Source organism: Sipha flava, unplaced genomic scaffold (genome assembly GCF_003268045.1).
Source record: "Sipha flava isolate LNK unplaced genomic scaffold, YSA_version1 199_pilon_pilon, whole genome shotgun sequence".
Lineage (NCBI taxonomy): Eukaryota > Metazoa > Arthropoda > Insecta > Hemiptera > Aphididae > Sipha > Sipha flava.
Genome location: NW_020272782.1, coordinates 32940 through 57302, shown reverse-complemented (window position 1 = coordinate 57302; position 24363 = coordinate 32940). Strand labels below are relative to the sequence as shown.

The following is a 24363-nucleotide window of genomic DNA, read 5'->3' as shown; positions in this document are numbered from 1 at the left end:
TTGTGCGCCCCATATACTAACCCTAGTACGTAAGGTATTTTATTGCAGAAACAAGCCAATAAATTGTTCTGCGCTTTATCATATATAAAATATTGTGTTTGTTATTGGTCACTTAATTCTCATCAATTTTAATTACTTAATTTAGTCAGATGTGAACCGCCCCTAAAATTATATACAGTCCACTCTCTACCTCCTTACAGGGTCATCGAAGCATATTTTGCTGTAACGGTGAAATAATCGCACCCGACGGGTTTACGTGTAGGTCCGCCATCCGTGCGCACACACACACATACGCGTCAACTCGTTTTCCGGCTTCTTGTGCAGCCCGATCGCACAATATCACAATACAATGTGTATATTAATGTATTGATTTCCAAATTTAATTTGCTCGTCGACGTAAAGGCATTCACGCGTGGAATGTTAATTCTTTATACACGATAGTGATTCTTCCGAAGGGATTTTATCGTCGTCTATTAAAATCGTAACTGCCCTCTGCCCACGTGTACTATAAATATATTTATTCAATTAAGATAATGCGTCTAAACTTTTACCGCAACGACTCGTTCCATAATACGGCAATCGTTATTTTCATTAACGCCGGCCGTGCTGAAATTATAGTCGTAAAAGATTGTCCCGGATTAAAAATAATATTAAACCAGATCGTGTAAACATATGCCCCGTGTGCACTATGCCTGTGCACCGATAAATTTCCATAAAACACGTTCGGCAAAATGAGTGTATCGTCAAAAATGTATGCGGAATGTTCGCATGGGGCGAAAAAGAAACCAGCTACAAGTATATGCATATACAGGTGCGCGTAAATATTACAGATAATGACTCGGTGGCGGGTCCCTAGAAAATATATCTTACGCGCGGAAAGCGTCACGTTTTTGTTTCCATTGTCGAGCGCGAATACTGCGAAAACATCACTGCACGGAGTTCTAAATTATTCCCAACAATAATGGACATCTTTTTATGTTTCCTGTGTAACGAAAAATATCAATACGCAAATTTCGGTTTCGTGTTGCATACAAACACTTGTCTAGACAGTTAATTACTTTAGTGCAGTAATTACTGCACTAATGTGCCGTAGAAAGGGTCGGATTTTTCAACTCACCGTCCCTATTCCAAACAAAAATTTCCATACGTTTAATATTTTCTCAATACTTTACATTTATTAATTTAGGTAAAGTTTTATAAAAACGTTTTTATTCAAAGGTAATATTTTATTTTTATTTTTATAAACTAAAATTAAACTAAAAACTCAAGAAAAATATAATATTATTAATTTTTAATTAATCATCGGATCGGAATGCATAAATAGACATGGTTGAAGCGGGCAAAAGGTCTCAACGGCCTGTACAACACTATTACAAAAAAAAAATATATTAAAAATTAATCATAAAAGTAATTTTAATGTTAATCATTCATAGTTAAAAATGTCATTTTGTAATAGTTAACTTTTTTTTGATTTAGTAAATTTAATCTAATTTCTAGGTCTGATTAAGATTATTATTTAACTTTATGGCTTCTCCGTTTAATTTTTTTCTTTTCTGAGAACCGCTAAAATTTTTCTAGTTCACATTAAATGTATAATAAAATAATATTAAATAAAAAAAATATCATATTCTCACTAAAACTGACATGCAAAAATCTGCAAACACTCTAATAGTTATATTATTTAAATATTATTTAGATTATAAGTACATAGTAGGAAACAATAGCGAACGGGCAAGTGACAACTATTGCCTAATTACATTTTTTAAAACAGATAATGTTGTCAGGATATTATAATCTATGTAATAATAATATCAAAATTAACCATTTATTGTCCTGTTAATGAGTATTTCATTTTTTATATTTCGGAGACATAAATATGCGGTAAGCTCGTTTCTATAGACAATGAGATAAGCTAAAATAAACCATCATCTGATTTCCAGGAAAAAATTAATGTTACTTAATTATATAGGAACAAATAAACAAAAACAAAATCCAAATACACCTTTTATAGTTTTGAAATTGTTAAATTATTAATGATAAAACAAAAATAAAGTATTTTCCATAGAAGAACAAAATAAATATTAAATACAATTTTTCTGCGTATCCAAAATTTACCGCCCTATGCAGCCACATAAATCGCAGTGCTTTAAATCCGTCTTTGGCCATTCATCCATCTCCTGCTAACTGCAGCTCCGATTAACCCGTGGGATTATTGTTAACATATCGTCAATCATTCCGCAAAAAATATAATGGAACATTATAATGTTCAAACGACGTGTATTATAACGTAATCGCGTTGCGTAAATTACAGAAAAATTGAGTAGCTTACCAACCGTCGACCGGCATTATGAAAACAACGAAAATCGATAGGAATTGGAATGTTAGGAGACAAGTACGGCAGGTATGCATCTGAATCGAAATAATAATAATAAAACACTGAAATCACGACATGCGCAAAGACACCCCCGGAGTCGTTATAAAATTCAAAATAGAATATTCGACAAGACGCCCTTATATTATCGTCGAGTTCTTCGCAGTCCGCATATACGATTCATACATAAATCAACCCCTCGACCCATCGCGTTTTCCGCACCCCATCGAGACGTTTTCTTACGCGGCGATGGCGGTGTGATTACTTTCTTTCCGCGAGACTGCAGCAAAAATTCGTTATTCCTCCTCGATGAGGTCTGTTGCTGTTGGCCTATTTCGCGTTTTCCCTCCACTGTCTCTCCTCTTACTCGTCCACTGCGTGTCTCTCTGTTGATGGTTTCATTTCGTTGAAAGCTTCCCCGTCGCCAACCCTATTCCCTCTAGTCTTCCCTTAACGTTCACTCGCCCGCATGCACACAAACGTAACTACTCCCGAGTATGTGTTTGTATGTCACCCGAAGTGTAGACGTCGTTATCGGACAGGGTGGTTTTATTGCTCCCACGGTTTCGATGACGAGAGCTCGTCTATTCGTTTCACGCCATTCTATTAGATTCACGACTCTTTATCAAATCAAAACGTACACGCAACAATATATATATATATATGTGTGTGTGTGTGTGTCTTATTTATTCGTTTATACCGTACAACTAGTAAGTATTATTATATTTTTTGATCAAAATTCGACTGCCACCCATATTATTATCATTATATTGTTGATGCACATCACAACAGCAGGTCTCGTCCTTGTAGACAATACTTAAATCCAATAAACGCGATGGATACGACCACTAATAGAATTCATTTACATTACATTTCTGATAATCATTTTCCTTCGTCGTTGCGAACGAATTCGGTTCATGAATATATGATTCAACGATGTAGTTTCCGTTTCCAGAATTTATAATCGTTTTCCAGCAGTACACTCGTCGAGCTTTCGATCACACGATAAATCTATTACAACGACCTTCGTCTAAGTTTAGAACCCGTCATACGCGTTCACGCACGCGCGATGTTCACCATCCGAAAATGAACACGTGTGTTGGCCTGGAGGGTGTTGATGATGAATAGGTCATGGGCAATGTGTACATTACATTAACTTGGACCGAATGCTGTCACGAGACGTTGTGCGATAATATCTATTAATTATTCCCCGTATCTGTTGCACATGTCTTCCAGGCAGCCATTTATACTGTCCTGTTGATATAATTACAAAAATATTCCAAGCTTCAAGTTTAATCTCAATTACCAGATGTAAGTGACGAAAAGTGAAAAATTAATGCACCTTGAAAACGTGCAACGGATTTTGTGTTCGGTTAATGAATTTTAATTTTAGCACCGGCTCTATGATTACGTACGAACCAATGTCATCGTTGGCATATCATAATTACAATTTTATGAATAATTGTACGTCAGCTAATCCAAAACACAACTACATAATATCATAAATATTATCGAAACCGTGTGGATATAATAGTTGTATAATCGAACAATACCGATCATGTAAAGACATATAGATAACGTTTGTGCGTGTTTGTTTATAATAGTGTATCATTCACAATAGTACATGTGTAATATAATAAAACAAAAATTGAATTTAACAATATAAGTTCTTGTAAAATGAATCATCTTCCGGTGAAATGATTGCATTTGATTGAATATTATGTCAATCGCACAGTGCTAAATTGTTTTAAAGTACGTGATAAAAATACTTAAATATATCATTATTTTCATTACCAAGAGTTGAGTCTCGGTTAATATTCAAAAAGTATAAAGTTCATTTTTATTTAATTTTATCGCGACATTGCAACCTCTATAAAAAAAAAAAAAAATCCATCCTTATTAGTTATGATTTCGATTTTCGAGTTAATTTGAAAAATTCTTATAATTACTGTAATAATACAAATGCGTTATTATTATCTATCCGTAACAGATTTTAAAATTTACCTATTGAATGTAGCTGTATATATAAATAAGTGAATTACGTCACCATCACGGTTATAATATTATTCATAAAGTTATTCACTGAATACAAATAATTGAAATTGAATTTAAATTCTCAGACATACCTAGAATTATTCCATTGTACGACGTATGTACAACGTGTTCAACTTAATTATGTGTATGTTTGTTTACCATAGATACAATTTGTTTTAATTATTTTGGTTGTAATAGTAATACTCAAATCAATCGACACATATCATGTACGGTTTAGTTTGGCAAGTTTATTAAAAACCGATAAAACAATATACATGAAAATGTACGACGAAAAAATATAATCGGAGAGCAAATATAATTAAAAAATATAATATATCTTTAAAAAGCCAAACAAGATGTACACAATGATAATAATTTATCATATTACGTGTGTATATTAGATAATAAATATTGATAAAACGTTTGATACTTTCTTTTCAAATTAATTAGTTATTTTAAATACAACTTCAAACCCATTAATACATTTTTATTAATTAAAATTTCTTAATAAATTTAATTAATAATAAGTTAACTGAATTGATTTTTAGTATAAATATACAAAGATGATTTCCAGAACTATTCATAACCTATTTGGTACATTTTAAATTACTTCATACCAAAACAGTATAATATCTATTACTTTATTTGTGGAAATATTTGCTTATTAAACATACTAAATTATTACTTAAAAAACGTGCTTTACTATAAGCATAGTTGGGATCTTGGGTTTTATTGAAAACTTATGAATGAAATAATTAATGAGCATCGCTATTAATATTTTTATTATTATTATTATTATTATTAATAATAATTCAAAAAGTCATGACTTATGACGTAATTTATTAAATCTGTGAGAAAAAATTATACTATCCGATGACAATGAAACTAGTTTCACTCTCTTTAATAAACAATAATAAAGTGATTCCATTTATGTTCAAAAATATTAAGATTAATCACCATAAAAACTAACAGTCATATTATAACTTAAATAAATTCTCGTTTAAATAATAACCGTTCAGTTCTATGTATTATTTTGATGTATATCCATATCGATCATAATTAAAATATCTTTTATTTCACAAAATTTACAAAGTTTTTTCCTATTTTAAAACCATAAGAATCACATAAGTTTTAAATAAATAAACATGTATCTAATTAAATATACTGTTCCTATCGCCTACGGACCAAACCAACATTCATACTTTGTACATAAGTGAGCTAACGATCAAAAGTGTTTTATTCAATCATCGTGTAATTTTATTAACTTAACTTCAGCATTAATTTACAATAAAACGATTCATATACAAGTAATTCGCAGTTCTTGTTTAAATATTATATTATCTAAGTTAAATAATATAATTAATACTTACTATAAAAATACTATAAAATAGAAAAACTTAATATATTCATAACTGTAATAATATTTTAGAATCTGAAAATTACAACAATTTTAAATTGTAATTAATTAATCCGTCATACTAATATAATAATGAGATTAATCGTTTTAAAATTAATATCGACACAAAGAAACAAAATTAAGAAGCAATCCCTTGGAAGAACGTCGACTTAATTCATCCACATATTTTAATGAGAATATAATTGTTTTACTTTTGGCATCACACTTTTTATTATTTTTTATTAACACTTAAAAATATCGAAGTTTCTCATTAACGTAATAAAATATGTTTACCACTAAAAGGATGATGAATTGATGAATGTACTCCGGAAACATATTAACAATGAATGAAAGATGAAAAAACTGATTTTTAATCTGAATCTCGAAAGTTTTGAAACGCCAAAAATCTTTAACGTGTTCATTAATCCACGTCATTATTATGTGCTTTTTTTATAATCAATAATTCCTTAAGTGGTACACATATTTTTCGGCGAAAATGTTTAGTCGTCATTTATTAGACATAAGTCTTTATACACGCATTACTATTATTATTTTATTTTTTATATGTATATTTATGCTATTTTTGAAAATATTTACAATGTATTTTAAAAAATACATTGAAAAAATTATGGCTCACAGTTTAAACAATTAAAATTATTGATATTTGATTAAATTATTATCATACAAAGGTAACTTTTAATTAAAACGGCTAGTGAAAGACATCGATATATAGTAAGTACGATATATTTGTTCGATTTATTCTTCCTCGGTGTTGCTAATTTGGGATATTAATTGAAAAAGTGATCATTTTGAGTTTAATCAGTTAAACAAATATCTGCACTTTTCTTGCGGATAGTTAAAAATACCATTTACCAGTTTTATAACATGCAATAACTTTCAGGTATTTCAGGTAGGTATTTCAAATGATAATAGTATTGTAATTGCATATAATAAAAACTTTGTTGTTTTTTGTAAATCATCCGATTAGCTTTTATCACGCATATCAAGTACAATACGCAAGCTTGGTCCTCAAAACTTTCTTTCTTAGATATTCCAATTTGCGTATTAAATACTAATTTTCCGATCGTAAAAAGATCACGCTGCAGCGTAACAAAGCTATATGTGGGTAAAGCGCGGCACGACTTGTGGACAAATAAATGATTATCGATTATTCTTGGTGAACTAATATTTATTCAACGTTGAAAACAATACTCGTACGAGGTTTATTACCCAACAGATCATTAGGCCGATACCTTGACCCTTTCGAACGCGACTCGTACGGAATTACATTATATACACGGTACTTGTGGTCGTCCATACACGCGGTCAGAGTTTCGTCGAGAATTTCGTCTCGTTTTATCGTCACCAGGTAAACAGCCGGAACTGTTGCGTATATTTTCTTCCTTTCGGCGACCAAATAATAATGCCTACCCAGGATTGTCCTCCGCGCCGAACGAGGCCTCTTACCATTGTTTGTCAGCACTTTTCAGTTCTGTACAAACGGACCGGTGTCGCGACCGTGTATTTTTATACGGTTATATTATTTATGTGAGCGTACACCGACGACAATATCGGTTACCAACTGTTTACACGAGGGACCGGCTACGTGTGTGGGCGACGGGTAAAAGTCTCGGAGCGCGTTAACGGCGGCCGGGCCGAAGTAAATATTTATAATATACACGGTGAACAGTTGTCCCGCCCGTAGACCGGGTGTTGCGAGATCCGTGTGTACGTTTCGGTTAAACGTGTACACGGACGGGGCTCGTGGGACCCCGAGGGATGGAGTTGACGAGCGCGGCGCGGGTTGTGCGTTTTTTGTGCACGCATAACGTATTGCATTGTACGTGCGCTTAGAATGCGACGACGACGGCGACATGACGACCTAGTCAAAACACGAGCCACTAGGCGAATGAATTATGAGCCAACGAGCGAAGAAAAAAAAAAAATAGAAAAAATCCGTACACATAATACACGTCCGTACGTTAAAACCCGTATAGATCATTCGACGAGTCCGGGCCGCGTAAACATCGCATTAATTAAATTACGTACATTATTTTTAGAGTTCTCGCGGGCACTGAAACGCGTGGTGGTAGCGAGCTGATGCGCGCCGGGTCTCGTATCCAACTTACGTCTCGCAACGTTGCAACAGTATATTATACGATCCTACGCAGTCGTCTGTTTCATCGGAAACGGTCGTTCTTTCCGATTCGTTTTGCCGACACGTCGTCGGGTACCGAAATTAATAACTCCTGATGACGACTTGGCAACGGACACGACGATGTGCCCTGAAATAGTCATTGTAACACTAATAATCATAATCGTAGTACGCGTGTCCACGTGCGACAGTGTTATAATCGCGTAACGCGCAGAGACAAACTGACCGGTGCAGGTAATCGGTATTACCGACCGCCTAAATGGTACACAAATATATTTACGAACGGTATAAACATTCGAAACGATAATTACTTAATACATTCGATACGAACATGACATGTTTTACACTCGACACAATCCACACGTGTTGCTACATGTGCGACAACAAAACGTACTGGGACCACAGACGACGGCTTCTAAATAAATCCTTTTTCTTCCCCATAGCGCCTACCTATATCTTAACTCGTCCTCTTGTTTAGTCCACGCAAATGTTATAGTTATTCAGTGGCATCAGTAAATCATCGCGAAACGAGATTGTTAGTCGAAGAACATTAACTCATTAACCAATACTGCTTCTAACCGGATATTCTTGTGAAAACGCAACACTATAGCCTAACTTTTATTGAACTAGATGATTTTTAAGTGCAAAAAGTCTTGGTTACCCAGGGATGCTTGATTACTATAATATACGTAATACGCCCTGGAACGTTACGCAGTACATAGTAAAATTTTATGTGAGGATTATTTTTTTTTTTAGTAATTACTGCACCATGATTAGATGATATTTTATCAGGATATTTTTGTAGTTTTTCAAATTTAAAATGGACATAAAAAAAAATAAAGATTGTAGATAAAAATGTAATCAACAACAATCCGATAATCTGTAAGCCTTAAGTTAGTAAAAACCAAAGGTTAAAAGGAGGTAAATTTAGGTATCAATTTTCCAATTAACGACGTTTCGTTTTTGTGCCTAAATAAAAATTAATAATTACTCGGGTTGTATCAAACACAGAAGTAGACAAATTAATTTTACTTATAATAATTCAAATATGGTTTTCTAGACTTCGGTTACGGAATAATTGTCTTAATGTAATAAGTTCGGGATCCACATTTTTTTTTTTTATTATTCATGTAAAATAAAAGTAAACAAAATAAATAAGAATAAAACAATTTTTAGTTTTTCATTCCATGTGACATATTCTATCACAACCTACACATTGTACTAAAGAATTTAACGACTCTGACGTGCGTAATTTAAATTCTATATTATTGTATCAAAATTAAGTAAACATATTTAGACACTATTATTATAAGTAAAATAATTTTAGTTTTAATATATGAATATCAGTCTATTTAGTGATTGATTTACAACATATATTATAGTTGAATGTATTAATATTATTAATCAAAAATATGAATCGTTTATTTCTACACTTAAAAAATGATTGAACTTAGCTGTTCTATTGTCTATTATTGTTCTTCAGTTATTAGTATATGTTTTGCAAAGCGTACATTTTTCTTATTGTACGGCTTATAAACGATGTAACAATGTTATTTTTTCATTTTTTTTTTTTTTTACTTATCTTAGCTTTTGTAGTCTTTGGTTTAATATTTTTGTGTTTTCAAAGGTAAATAAATTATTGACTGCTAGTCAATAAGGAACAGAATATAACATTTATAGTAAGCTACTAGAGATTGATTGTTGAGTGGTGAGTAACTCAAAAACTCTTATTGTATATCGAAATTTGTAGTTGTGAGATCAGTTGTGTGTGAAAAAATAAAACAAAATTAACGATTCCCTACTGATTGACAGTATTCAATTGATAAAGCTATTTTATTTCAGGACCAAACATATTGTTTGTTGTATAATAACCATCATAAAAAAAACGGTAATTAATTAAATATTCAGTTGCTTTGAGTTTTGATCTTGAAAAACCACTCCACTCATTTTTTTTTTTCATGCGTATTGTAGTTCTATAATTATTACAACTATAAGTACTTTCATAATACAATTTAACAACATACTGATATCACGCATAGGTGCCTAACTCCCCTTATTTAATCCAATGGACGATTTAAGATAACACATGTCACTCCTCAATTCATATATAACATATTATGATGCACGTCATACTATTGTTATATGATATTTAGTGAAGTAAAGTTATCATCTAATTGAGCTCAGTAGACTTTTTTAGCTAATAGATAGTACATGTTTAATAATTTTCAATAATTCATTATTTTCGTAACATCATTAAGTCACTATAAATAACAATTTAATTTTTGTCAGCTGAAGTTCAATAATGGGTAAGTTTTATTGTTGTTTATATATATATCATCATTATATTTATTATCGTTCACACTGTACACACGTTAGAATGAATTTTAACTATTATCAAACAAAATAAATTAAATAGTATTAAACATAATACCTATTTTCAAATAATATTTTTAAGAACAGTAATTTTTCAAAATAATAATTATTTGTGTGCACACGATAGTTAAAGAAAAAAATTAAAAGTAACTATAATTTTTATATAATACAGTTAAACCTCGATAAGACGAAGTCACTTGGGACCATGATATTTTTCCGTATTAACGGGGTTTCCGTCTTAACGGTGTTAGTTAATTGTATGTAATTTGAAACGGGACCAGAAAAATGTTCCGTTATACCGAGGTTTCCATTTTACCGAAGTTCCTTTTTATCGAGGTTTTAGTGTAATAAATTTAGACTCATTTTGTAAAATATAACAATAAGAACGGTTATAAAAACGGTTAATAAGGGATCTAAAATGGTATCTGATGTTGAAGTATTCATATTAACAGAATTGTATTTATTATTAAAGAACAGCAAAGAAGCGATTTGTTTTATTTATCGAGACTTTTCATTATTATTGCATATTCTGTCTTTTATGATACTCAATACAGTAACATTATAGTAACTGTAGAAATCCTATTTTCATTTGTTCAGGGATTTATTTAATAACATTTTTATGCATTTATCAATTCTCAATTTATTTCTTGACAATAAAGATATAAACTTAAGTCAAATTTCTGAATTATCATTATTCAGCTTTAACTATAAACTGATGTGTCTTTATGTAAGGTGAGTTCTAAACTACTTACCAACACTTTTTTCGTAATAGCTCCCAATTCTACGTCTTTTTAATATTAAATATAATATATTTTTTAGTAAATCAAAGAGTTTTTCAACAAATTGAACAATATTGTATTTGAATATGAATTTATACTCGCGTTACGTTTAGGTAAACAAGTAATTTAAATGTAACTATTACATAATTCAATACCTCGATAAGAATATATTAAAGTGCCACGTGTGATATATCAAAATGACAACACTTAACATTATATTTAGAAATTTATGAACCTCGATCGCCGTGTCTAACATACTGATACTTGGATACTTTTTTATTAAATATATTTTATTACGGTATTGCTTCATTGTTTGATCTGTATGTCATAAGTTATATAGCCTGGCAGTGGGAAATGCTTTTACAAAAATCGACGATTGCGGAGAACACTTTATACAGTTATTAGGTTAAATCTAAAACACTATGGTGTGAAACTTCTGAAATCGTATGTAACATATACGTTTAGGAATTGTATAAACAATACTAAATGAAATTAAACGATCTCTGTGTTTTTAATCTAACTTATAAACTAATCACAAATCGCGTTGATAACATTTTTGAATAATTTATTTTCACAGGTTTTCAATCGGAAACAATGGATTTTCAACCAGAAATCAACATACAGCGAAATGTGTACCAAGTGGACGCGTTGGCCAACAAGAATCCAGGGGAACTAAATCGGCCAGTCGTGAAGTATAAGAAAAAACGGAAATGTATGGATTACGTGAAGACCACGATACCCGCAATCGACTGGTTGCTGCTGAACTACAACTGGTCGGAGGACTTACTCGAAGACATCATGGCTGGCATCACGGTGGCCGTATTGAACATACCACAGGGCATGGCCTACTCGATCTTGGGCAACGTCGAGCCCACCGTTGGACTGTATATGGCCGTGTTCCCGGTGCTCGTGTACAGCATCCTGGGCACGTCGCGACATATCTCCTTGGGCGTACTGTCCGTCATATGCCTGATGACGGGCAAAGTGGTGTCCACGTACGCCTCGGACACGATAGCGGATCCGGAAGGATATACCAACATGGAAGTGGCCACGGCCGTCACCATGGTGGCCGGTTTAGTGCAGCTGCTCATGTACGTGTTTCGGCTGGGCATGCTGAGCACCATACTGTCCGAGACGTTGGTCAGCGGCTTCACCGGCTCCGTGGCCGTCATCGTGATCACGTCGCAGCTGAAAGAGTTGCTGGGCGTGGTCACGGTCCGGCGGAACGGGCCGTTGCAAGTGGTGTACACGTACTACGATTTCGCGGTCAACTTCCACACGATCAACTGGATGACGGCGCTGGTCTCCGCGGTCACCATCACCATTCTGCTGGTGTACAACGCGTTCCTGAAGGACAAGATCAACAAGAAGCTGTGCATGCCGTTGCCGATAGAACTGTTGATCACGGTCGTGGGCACGACGCTGTTTCAGATCACCAACATTGCCGAGGATTACAACATGATCCAGGTAAGGGGACCGAGTTTAACGATTTATCATTATATCGTATCGCTTCGGAGACGACGACGGTCGAAACGACGTGCGATGTTGCTAACGGGTTGTGCGCTCCGTTGCAGATGGGCGAGATCAAATCCGGGCTGCCGGGCATACAGGTGCCGCCGCTGAAGCTGTTCCCGTCCGTGTTCCTGGACGCGTGCATCATAGCGGTGGTCGCGTACTCGATATCCATGTCGCTGGCGCTGCTGGTGTCGGAGAAGCTCAAGTACCCGATCGACACAAATCAAGAGCTGCTGGCGCAGGGCATGGGCAACGTGATCGGGTCGCTGCTGTCGTGCCTGCCGTGCGGCGCGTCGCCGTCGCGCAGCGCGTCGCAGCAGACGGTGGGCGGCAAGACGCAGATGGCCAGCATCGTGTCGGCCGGCATCATCGTGGTGGTGCTGCTGTGGGTGGGCGTGGTGTTCGAGCCGTTGCCGCGGTGCGTGTTGTCCAGCATCATCGTGGTCGCGCTCAAGGACATCGTGCTGCAGACGTTGGAGCTGCCCAGGATCTGGAGGAACTCGCGCACGGACGGCCTGGTGTGGCTGATCACGTACGCCGCGACGATCGTGCTGGACATCGACGTGGGCCTGCTGATCGGCGTGCTGGTGTCCGTGCTGTGCGTGTTCGTCAAAGGCGTGCTGATCGACGTGCACGCGCTCGGCCGGTTGCCCGGCACCGACCTGTACATGCGGCTGGACACGCACGGCGACGCGGCCGAGGTGCCGGGCGTCAAGGCGCTGCGGTTCGCGGGCAGCGTGAACGTCATCAACCGGTTCGCGTTCAAGCGGAAGATCGTCGAGGCGCTGCGCTCCGAGTACGCCGCGGACGCGCTGGTGGCCAGCGCCGTGCCGTCGGTAGCCGTGCTGTCGGCCGCGCCGCCGGAGCCCGGGTCGCGCACCGTCGTGCTGGACATGGCCGGGCTCCAGTACTCGGACGCGGCCGGCACCAAGCTGCTGTGCGAACTGTTCGAATCTCTGGTGGCCGACGGCTACGACGTGTCGCTGGCCGCCGTGCCCGACGCGTCGATCGGCTACATGCGCGCCAACGGGCTGCTGTCCGCGCGGTTCTTCCCGACCGTGCACGACGCGGTCGTGTTCCACCAGCACCGGCGGCAGTCCCGGCTCCTCGACGCCGTCGTCGTCAAGTCCGCGAACGGCGAGCAAAAGCGCTTCTGACCGCGCGCCCCGCCCGCCCCGTACGGTATCTGATTGGCACCCGGTCGTCACGCATCCGTCCGACCCACCTTACCTACCCCTCATCTACCGGTCGTCGCCGCTTGGACGATCTCCGAGTTTCGTCTCGCGGGAAACGCGTGCCGCCCGGATCGCGTTAGTTTTACACTTACCATATTGTCATACGCGTGTGCAACCGAAACGCTTATTTTTCCTACACAATTAACTATATCATTATTTTTACTATTATTATTATTATTATTCACGACCCCTAAACGGAAACAATGTACAAATTGTTCGAAAACGACCATGTAATAATAATGAATTTGTAACGCTTTTGGACAAATAATTGCCGTTGGTTGTTTTTCTACGCGCGACTATTATTTTTGTAATTATATTTATTATATATATATATATATATTAAATGTACACTTTTATACATCATGTTATTATTATCATTGTTTAACATCAGTCTCGATCCGCGTTCACATGTCAATCGAGACAGCTTAAAGTCCACCTCAACGACGACAACGAATTGGTCGGTTAAAGATAAATCAAAGGCTAACGAATTTTCTAATACATTGTAAGTATCATAAAATTACCTCTAAAACGAGCATGAATGCCTAGTCACCCTTGGGCCAGAACAACTTTTTTACCAATAAAACACCAAATAACCCAAACTCTAACCCTAAACTTAGCAATACAAAAACTAACTCCATGATGCCAACAACAATCCAACCAAACCTCAAACTTAACTCAAATTCACAATCCAAAACTTGTCGAAATCAAATCACAGGAAATTCAACATCTCAATATTCGAACATCAATATAAATATAAACACATAATATGCCAAAGCGGCATCAATAAATATTTATCCAAAAAAAAAAAAAAAATAACTATCGAAATAAATAACAATATACAACACAAATATGTACATGCGCAGTGGCGTAGCCAGGATTTTTAAATGGGGAGGGGGACTAACCACTTTTTTTGGATAAGTAAGGTAAGAGAGGATATGAGAATTCACCCTTAACCCCCCACCATCTACCACCAAGTTTCTAAACGTAATTCAAGCATTTTAGCATAGTTTTAAAAATATTTATTAATATATAATTTATAATAATAATAATAATTTTGGTTTCAGTGTTCAGTCACTTGTTCCAATCTGACAGCTGCATTCTCTTAGGCGAATTTCTGGCAAATTCATTTATTATTTCACTTTCATCAAATAGCTCTTTTTTATTTATATTAGCCATAGCTAACCCATTCAGTCTGTTTTCCGACATGGTGCTTTTTAAAAAAATTTTTAAGCGATTAAGTGCTGAAAACGTTCTTTCCGGAGTGAAAGAGGTAACTGGTAACGTGGCGAATAATTGTAAAAGTATTTTAATGTTAGGTCGAAGATTGGTGCGATGAGAGAGTGAATCAAGAGCAGAATTTTGTTTTGGAATAGTATTTTGACTCCATTGTTGCCTCCATATGAACAGGTCAGCTCTGATTGTAGATGAGGTATCATCATGGAGATCTTGGACATATATTTTAGCAGCTTTTATAATATTTTTATCGTCATACATATTTAAATTGGCCGGAATAAGTCCTTCAAATGGCATAACATCAATAAGCCTTTGATTAAAACGAGCATTGATTCTATTAAATAGTCAAGATACATTATACATATAAACACGGCCCATGGGGGAGGCTATAGCCACCTTATCCCCCCCCTTGGCTACGCCACTGTACATGCGATAATAGAAATAATTGAATCGGAAAATTAAATCATCAGGCAGTAACGCACATGTAGGCGGCTGTGCTAGTCGAAATATTGAGTAACCAGATTTCATAAGCAGTCAGTCGACGTGCGACGGTCATCGAGTCATCAGTCGTCCATCGTAACGATCCATTCGACACGTACAATCGATTGAAATGGACGCGGAATAGGTTGTCTCTGTTTACTTTTTGTCTCAGAAGCCACGCAGAACAAACAAAAAAAATATTGAATTCATGCCCTACTTTCGGAATGTTACTCAAAAGGCTTGTTTCAAAATTATTTTAAGGATCTTCAAAAATCTCCGGAACGTTTTTTAAATTATACAAGAATATCCGTGAAACCATTCTTTGAGAAATAACGCGGTGGCCGTAAGGGGAGAGACATGAAAAACGTAAAATACGTCTGGTTACTTCAACTAGTGCACAGAGACTTATAGCAGTCACATACATTCTCGTTGTCTGCCTCTGGCTGTGCGCAGTTTACTGCCGCGAAATCGTTCACGTTCAAATAGTTGCCACAACCTGGTATCATTGGCTGCCCAGTGCAAGGGCTCTCAAACAGGCAATCATGTGTGGTATTGGCTATCTAGTGCGTAACTGTCTTTCATGTCACCCACATCCACAGATAGATTATGTATATTCTTAACGTTGATAAATCTCGTCGACCACGCGATAAATCACCCAATACCGATCACAATTAATTATAATCAATTTAAATAGATCTAAGTCTAGAATAGATCTAAATAATCATATTTAGCGTCTGCTCCACTATTCCACATGAAACAATTGAAAAAGAACTGAATCATACAGGTAGAAACCTTACTTGTCAAATTATTCACTTAAGAAACATCCCAACATGTTAAATCGAAAATCGAATAAATATTTATCACTTCAGTGTTGACGTTGCAATTTATACCTTCAATAGTTTATATAGTACACAAGTGAATTTAAAAACAAATTTAGATGCGATTTCTTTAACAATGCACGGAAAAGAAACAATCACTATCTGCAATATATTTACCAAACCAAACAAATCTTAATGGAAAGAATACCTATACCATTCATAATCACTAGCGACTTCAATAGCCATAATGAGTATAGGGTTCATTATCAATAGGTAAACGTAAAAATATATTTGACAAAATAATAAAAGATAATAATATATCCCTTCTAAACACAGGCAATAATACGTAACTAAATCCAAATAACAGAAATCTATCAGTTATTCATTTATCATTTTTAAATTTCAGCCTTAGTTCCGATCTTGGAACAACAAACGAATCTTGGACAGTCGAAATATAAATATAAGGTAGGTCACTTTTCAGTTATTATTTCAATTATACCAAAAGAATATGAACAAAAAAAACAAAATTAGCACAAGATGGAATTTAAAACACCCAAATTGAAAGTTATATACAGACATAATAGAAATAAAAATAAAAATTAAAAACTCAATGAACGACAATGCTACATTAGTACAATCAATCGAATTATTCATAGATTTAATTTATAATACCACTGAAAAAATAATCCACGAATGCACACAAAATTAGAAACCCAAAAAAGCTCTAGTGGAACAAAAAGATAAAAAAAGTGATACAACAAATAAAAATTGCACTGAATCGTTAAAAAAAGACTAAAAGCCTCAATGATTATATAATTTTTAAAAAATTCAAAGTAGAATCCAAATATTTAATTAAAAACAATAAAATAAGCTCATGGTGCGATATTACATCAAATTTAAACATAAATATAAATTCACTCAGTTTCTGGAACAAAATAAAATCCCTAAAAGGACTAAAACGTAAAATCTGAATAAACATACTAAATAATGACACTAATACTATCGTGCTATAACAAGAAGCAGCAAAAAAAAAACTGAGCAAATACTTCACTTAAAAAAAAAAATAAATAAACATTAAAAATTTAAATTGTAGTGCAGCATTAAAAAAATAAAAACTTTGAAAACGAACCAATTCAGTCCAAAATTAATTCATATAATGGAGAAAAAATTCAATTCAACGAAGAAATTTAAATTAAATATATATTACACGCACTATCCAAGTATAAAAATAAGAACTCCGGTTCAGATGAAATACCGTACTCATTATCTATCACTTCCCATCTAACGGAAAACTTTTTTTATTTCATATTTACGAGATATGAAAAGAAAACTCATTCTTTAATAATTGGTGATATAATATAATAATCCCTTTCTCAAAACCAAATAAAAACAAAATTCTAATAGACGGCTATAGACCAGTTTCCTTAATAAATAATATGAGTAAAATCCCTAAAGGAATAATAAATACAAAGCTAATATGGCACATAGAAGAAATAAAATACTTATCAAATTTTTCAAAATAATAAATCGACTATAGACCATAGACCTATTATCTAATTAATATGTCTATGCTATAGACAGCTTAGCATATATTTAATTAGAAATCAATAAAAAATTCTTCGAAAATGAATCTATGAATCTAATAAACATCGATATAGAAAAAGCTTATGACTGCACATAGAAATACAGAATAATCTCTAAAATAAGCAATATACTATGCCACGGGAACTTATTAAACTTCGAATTAATTCTTAAATCAATGCTTTTAAATCCTGTCTAGTTGAAAACATCTACATAATAGCAAGCCCATCCACTCCTCTTCCTCCGTGGATCCGAAGAATCCAAATTAATTTAAATTTCGCCTCGAGGCTAACAAGATACAAGTCAGAAAAACTAATTCAAAATCACATTAAACAGACAAACAACTGATAAAAATTAGATTTTTCTAATATAATGACACATGATATAATCCAAAGCTTTCCGTGGTCAACCAAAATGAGCATATATGCACGACAAGCTAATAACAAAAAAGTGCCACAGTTTCAGAAATTTTCAAAAACTTGTACAGTGAACTCAAAAGTATTATTTTTCGCTAGGGAATATACTCGACGCTTCCAAAAATAAAAAAGTTGTCAATATACATGGGCGCTCAAAGAGGAGGGGGTAAGACGGGACATTTCCCACCCCTGGAAAAAATTAACTGAACAGTAATAACAAGGTTTGCAATTAAACAACTGCGAAGACTTCAGTTTTTATTTAATAACGACTAAAGTGTGTATAATTCTGATATATTTTATTGTTTGCTAAGAATACATTTTTTAATATACTTTTTGATGTTTGATTTAATTATGCTCCCCCTCCTGATAAATTTCTTGTGAGCGCCCATGTCAGTATAAAATATAAAATATCAATATAAAGATAGCAATTATAATTGACATGAAACAATAAAGCATAAATTGCAAAAAAAAAGCTGAATTTATATGGCTGAATGGAAAATTATCCCAAGCAAAATTATAACATATTCACCGATTCTCTGAGCATCATAATCAGTATTCAAAATAATTTCAACACTAACAATATCACAACCAGTATAATAAATAAAGTTCACCGTTTAAAAGGCTAAAACAAGAATATCCAGTTTATTTGAATACCATGAAATTGTAAAATAGGCGAAAACAAATTAGCTAATAAACAAATAAAAAAACAGCAGCAACCAAAAACTCTCGAACTAAAATATAATATAATAATAGACACAAAAATCATATAAAATTAATCACGCAAAATATCTGACAAAATCACTAACTAAACCAAAATATAAAACTAATAGGAATAGAGCAAACGAAGAAAAACGAAAATATCACAAAATAGCTGAGAACCTCTTCAAAACAATTAACCCTGAATGCAAACGTGAGAGCATCATCAAATTCCTCAAGAGCACAAAAATATCTAAAAACATATTAAATTTATAATAATAATGAGTCATAATTTGCCATATTGTAAATATTAAACTTATTGTAAGATATTGTGAATATTAATCAGAAAGAGCCAATGGCTGTTGCTAATGAAAAAAAATAATAATATTCTTCTATTGCTATTAAATATATTATATACATTAAAAACAAATAATTATGATGGTTTAAGTTAAAATGTGAAAATATTTTTATGTTTTTAAATACTTCAAGTTATATTTTTTATGCTTATAAATCTATAAAAGAATTTACAAGGTGGCAATTTTTTTAATTTTAAGTGATATTATTTTTAGATTTAAATTAAGTTCATTGGCATACATCGAATATGAAATAGTATTTACCCTTTTCAAAATGTAATTTAAACTCTACATTTACAACAAAATACATTCAATAAAGAATTAATCTGTCTTATATAAATATACTCTATTTTCTATAAGTAAATAGAATTAAATTGTAAATACAATATATAAAATATACGAAATAAATGTTGACACCCACTAAATTGTTTTTGGAAATAAGAAAAAAAAACACTGAAAGTAAATAAGTTTTTTGTAGTTTGATTTCAATCAGAGTTTGAAATAGAAAACTAGTATATATGTTTAATTTATTTTCTCTTTCGAAAAGCATTTTTTTCTTTTAAAATTTGTATTTTTTTTTCTTTTGTTATGAGACCAATTACTAATTTAGTTTGAAGATTTAACTCGACACGCAACTAACATTTTATACTGTAAAATAAAAGACATGTCATTCGATAATTATATGGTACGCACTGAAACTTTACTATTTTTATTTACCTTATCGTTGACATTTTAATTACATTAAACTTAAATATTAGTATCTACATCAAATAACTAATTATATACAAAGCTTTTCACGAATGTATGAGCATAATATTTTCAAAACATTAATTAATCTAATTTTAAAATATTTACTTAACAATTATATATTTGAAATATTTAAAGAATGACATAATGTATTTTTATTTTATGTAAATTTTTTTTTTTTTTTTTTTATTATTAATAAAATAAGACATTCCTAGCCGTTAGTTTTTTTTTTTATCTAAATATTATTATTTATTAATTAATTAATAAATTAAATTAAATTAATATTTATTAATTAATATTATTAATTATTATTTATTTTATGTAAATACTACTATTATTTCTTCTAAAAATGGGTTATTTTTAAAAATTAATAGCTAGTAATTTAATATTAAGTTAGAAAAAATAAAACATTAAAATGTAAACGTATTTTGTATAGATCAAGTTGATGCTGGTTTTAAAATCAATAATTTAATAACAATAATCATGATGAACTTTATTACGAACAAATTATATTTCAAAAATAAGTTTTACATAATTATATTGCTATTTTCTTTGCAAATAAAATAAATACTTACTTATTACTGCTATAGAGACTATTATGGACTTAGTAATACTTTTAACGGACACAAAATATATAGATTACAGCCGAGTGCTACGAGTTTCTTAAGTAATAAAATTAAATATGATTGTTACAAGAATAGATAAATTTCATTAGCATTTCCATTGTTTGTTATTCACTTGTGTTTTACACATTTACTACAAAACTGTTTTATAAATATGACTTTTAAATATACCCATGTTAATAACTACTACTCACTACTACGCATTAGATACAACATTTCAAACATAATATAAAATATTGTATTATTTTTCTACTATTTAAGCTTCTTATATTAATAATTCTGACTAAGTGGATAAATCCTTTCTGTATACCAGCGATAATATGTCTTTGTAGTATTTTCCAACCTTTCTTATTCATTTATAAGCTTTGACTTATCTATCACTATACATAATTTATGTTCGTTATAATTTAAAGTTTGTAAAAACTTGATCATAACGTGGTATTACTGCATATTTAAATGTTTGTATATAATATATGGTATAAATATATTAAATATATCACATCGTTGAGTAAAATAAATCGTAACAATTATTATTTTTTGTATTTAATTGGAAAAAATGTAAGTACTGAGAGTACCAATCAATATTTTTACTATACATTAATAATATTTTAAAAATATAAAAGTATGAATATACTAGCTGAATTACTTAGAATTACCCGGAAGATATTTTTCTATTTGAACAATTATTAGTTCAAAACTTCAACATTTTAGGTGGAAAAAATCGCACAATCATTATATATTCTAACGATATTTATTTATACTAACCAATGTACATATGCCTCTATCGGTAATTATTAAAATAAAAGTTTCTTTGGTAACCAAAAAGTGAAAAAATTATACATCCAATTCAAAACTATTTCGATCCGTAAAAATTAAATTTTCAAAAAATTCCTTTTTATTGCATATCTTAAGTATTAGTTATTAATTGGATATTGGAGACTATGAAAAATTTTAAATTAGGATAATTTTAATTTTATCGTTTTTAGAATTAAATGGACAGTGAATGAGAGAGTGAATAGTATCTGAATTTCACAAATACCTATATATATTTATAATGGTAATCAAATTCGATATTCACTTTTTTTTTCCCATAAATTGTAAATTTATTACTCGACTAGTATAATTATATATAATTATATATATATATATATAGTATACTCGTGTTGATATCATACTTACAGCAATTTATGTACTCTAAATATTTATGATCTTAACCTCAATTACTATTATTAAAAATATATATATATATTATAATTCCAGTTGCCTTTGACGGACGTTTATGAACAAAAATAGCAGTTATTTTAAATTACAATTTCTTCGAAGATAGAAGTGCTCGTTCAAAATGCATGTATATTAAAACAGACGTATACGCGCAATATTCCGCTTTCCCTTCTGAGAAACTCATCGCGGACAATATTTTCGTATTTCAGTTCATGGACCGTTCGTGTAAATTAACTCAAAACTCGACTTACACGGCTCACTGATGGAGTAATGTTGTTCATGTAAAGGTCTCAAAGCGCATACAGGCTTGTGTGATTTCGTCAGCGCACAACCGAAATCGACACGTACGTATTTTGCGAAAACTTTAATATTAACTTCAAGTTTAATAACATTGCGTAAACGGATAAAGCGAAGTAGTATGTATGTATGATAGTATGTTTGTTTAAAACGATAGACGCCGATGATTTGCACGAGTAATACGTTTTCGCGTACGCTGTTTATGGGCACTGTCATCGGCGACAACGCTTCCGTTGTGCAGTCCTCGTGCCATGCGCATATTATTATCATTATTACCGTTGTTGATATTATTATTATTAATAATATATTATGGGAGCGCGCATCTCGTCGTGTACACGGTGTGCGCACGGTCTGCACATGAAAGTGGTCATCGGTCGGGCGCCAAAAGCGACGGGGGTGTACGGTTGACCGGTCGATCGCGTTTCTTATTCGCAATGATTTACACGGTCGAGAAGAAAACCGAGCGGCGGGTGGGTAGCAGCAACGATGATATCTAGACGGTATCACGTGTATAATAATAATAATAATAATAATAATAATATTACCGTGTACAGCAGTGTTTCCCAACAAAGAGGGATTCTTCCCTGGGGACGAATTCGGGTACCACACCAGGGAAACATAGTGACGACAAAACGAACGAGAGTTACGTTTTCTATTGAAATGTAAAACGTGCAAATTAACGATTTTTAACACGAAAAGGAAGATGGTGAGAATGAAATAAAAATATTAAATGCAATCATTTTATTGTTTCGGACCGTTTTCGACGCACGTCGATAACAATATCGTTATGATATTATAACGATACCAAATTTGAATATGGGGGGCTATGCTGTTGAATTCCTATTGTTACTGTTACAGAATATTTAAAAGAAATTTAATTTTTTTTTTTTTTTTAAGGCTAGCGGACGTGAAAATATACGGAGGGTGAGTTGAAGAAGTTGAGAAACACTGGCGTAAATATAGAAGCTATACGTGCGACGTGTAAACCGTTGGCTCGTGTGATCTATATATTGTTGGTTATCATTATGTTTATGTATGTAAGTGTATATGTACTCGTACGTGTATGTATACGATGAAAAAAAAAAAAATTAAAAGAGACGACCAGAAGAGAAAAATAAATAAATAAACCGCTAACATCATCTCTCGATCATCGTCATTGACCGCGTCCCGTATGATTAAACGCTGCGTTGACCCGTGCCCGATGGAATATTGCGTGCGTCAGAGTGCGTTGGACGTTGCCCAACGGCCGCGATGAATGATATATATGTTATAACTCTTGGAACCAGCTGGATACGCGATTTTTAATATATTATATTGCGTACATAAAGGTGTATATTTTTTCCCCCGTAGACGTATGCACGACTAGACAGTATCATGCGTGTACACCTTACGCTCCATTGAGTTCAGTGCGTTTTTCATACGTTCAAAAATGAAAAAAAAAATGTATTTCAAAGCTCAATACCAACCGCCGTGCAAACTTGGTACTAAATAGACATCAAGATTTCAAGACGTTTTTAAATTTTGAGATAAACGCGAAAAGGAAAACTTTTCGATACCGGAATAATTCCAACGCCATAACGCATAAATGTTTGCACGTACATAGATAACACGGTGTCTCGTTTTTACAATAAAGGTCAAAATTATTCGGTAACATTGCAAAAAGTTATTATTCACATTCCTAGTCGAAATAACGTATGATTAAACAAAACTTCCGCTATACACAGAGATGAGTTTAGGGGGTTTGGGCCCCGAGTCTAAATTTTAGTTATTTTTATGTGTACCTAGAAGAATGCATTGGTTTCACTATCATTTGTTTCTTTTTACAAATACAACTATTGCTAAAGAAATTTAAGAAGTGTTTTTTTTTTTCTTACCTGGGGCGCAAAATTCCAAGATACGTCTCTAAACAGAAGAGCCTAGGTGCGTTTCGAAAATGATTTTTAGAAGAACTTTAAAATGAAACGTATAATAGTTATACTCGTAACATGCCGACCTACACTCGACATTGGTCAAGTGATTCATATAAAATAAACGGCCACA

The 24363-nt window shown here is 33.3% G+C and overlaps 1 protein-coding gene across 7 annotated transcripts in view; it reads left to right on the top strand.

The window, feature by feature from the left end:
- LOC112681915 (prestin-like) overlaps nucleotides 1–13872 on the top strand; it is a 92483-nt gene extending 78611 nt beyond the window's left edge. For 6 of the 7 annotated variants that reach the window (XM_025552276.1, XM_025552282.1, XM_025552275.1 and 3 more), the window contains 2 exons: nucleotides 11686–12575; nucleotides 12683–13872. In XM_025552276.1, coding sequence (XP_025408061.1) covers nucleotides 11686–12575; nucleotides 12683–13780 — 1988 coding nt within the window. In that variant the 3' untranslated portion in view covers nucleotides 13781–13872. Of the gene's footprint in view, nucleotides 1–10114; nucleotides 10263–11685; nucleotides 12576–12682 lie in introns of those variants that run through there. The other variant, XM_025552277.1, reaches the window with a different exon arrangement.
- The last annotated feature ends 10491 nt before the right edge of the window (nucleotides 13873–24363 follow it).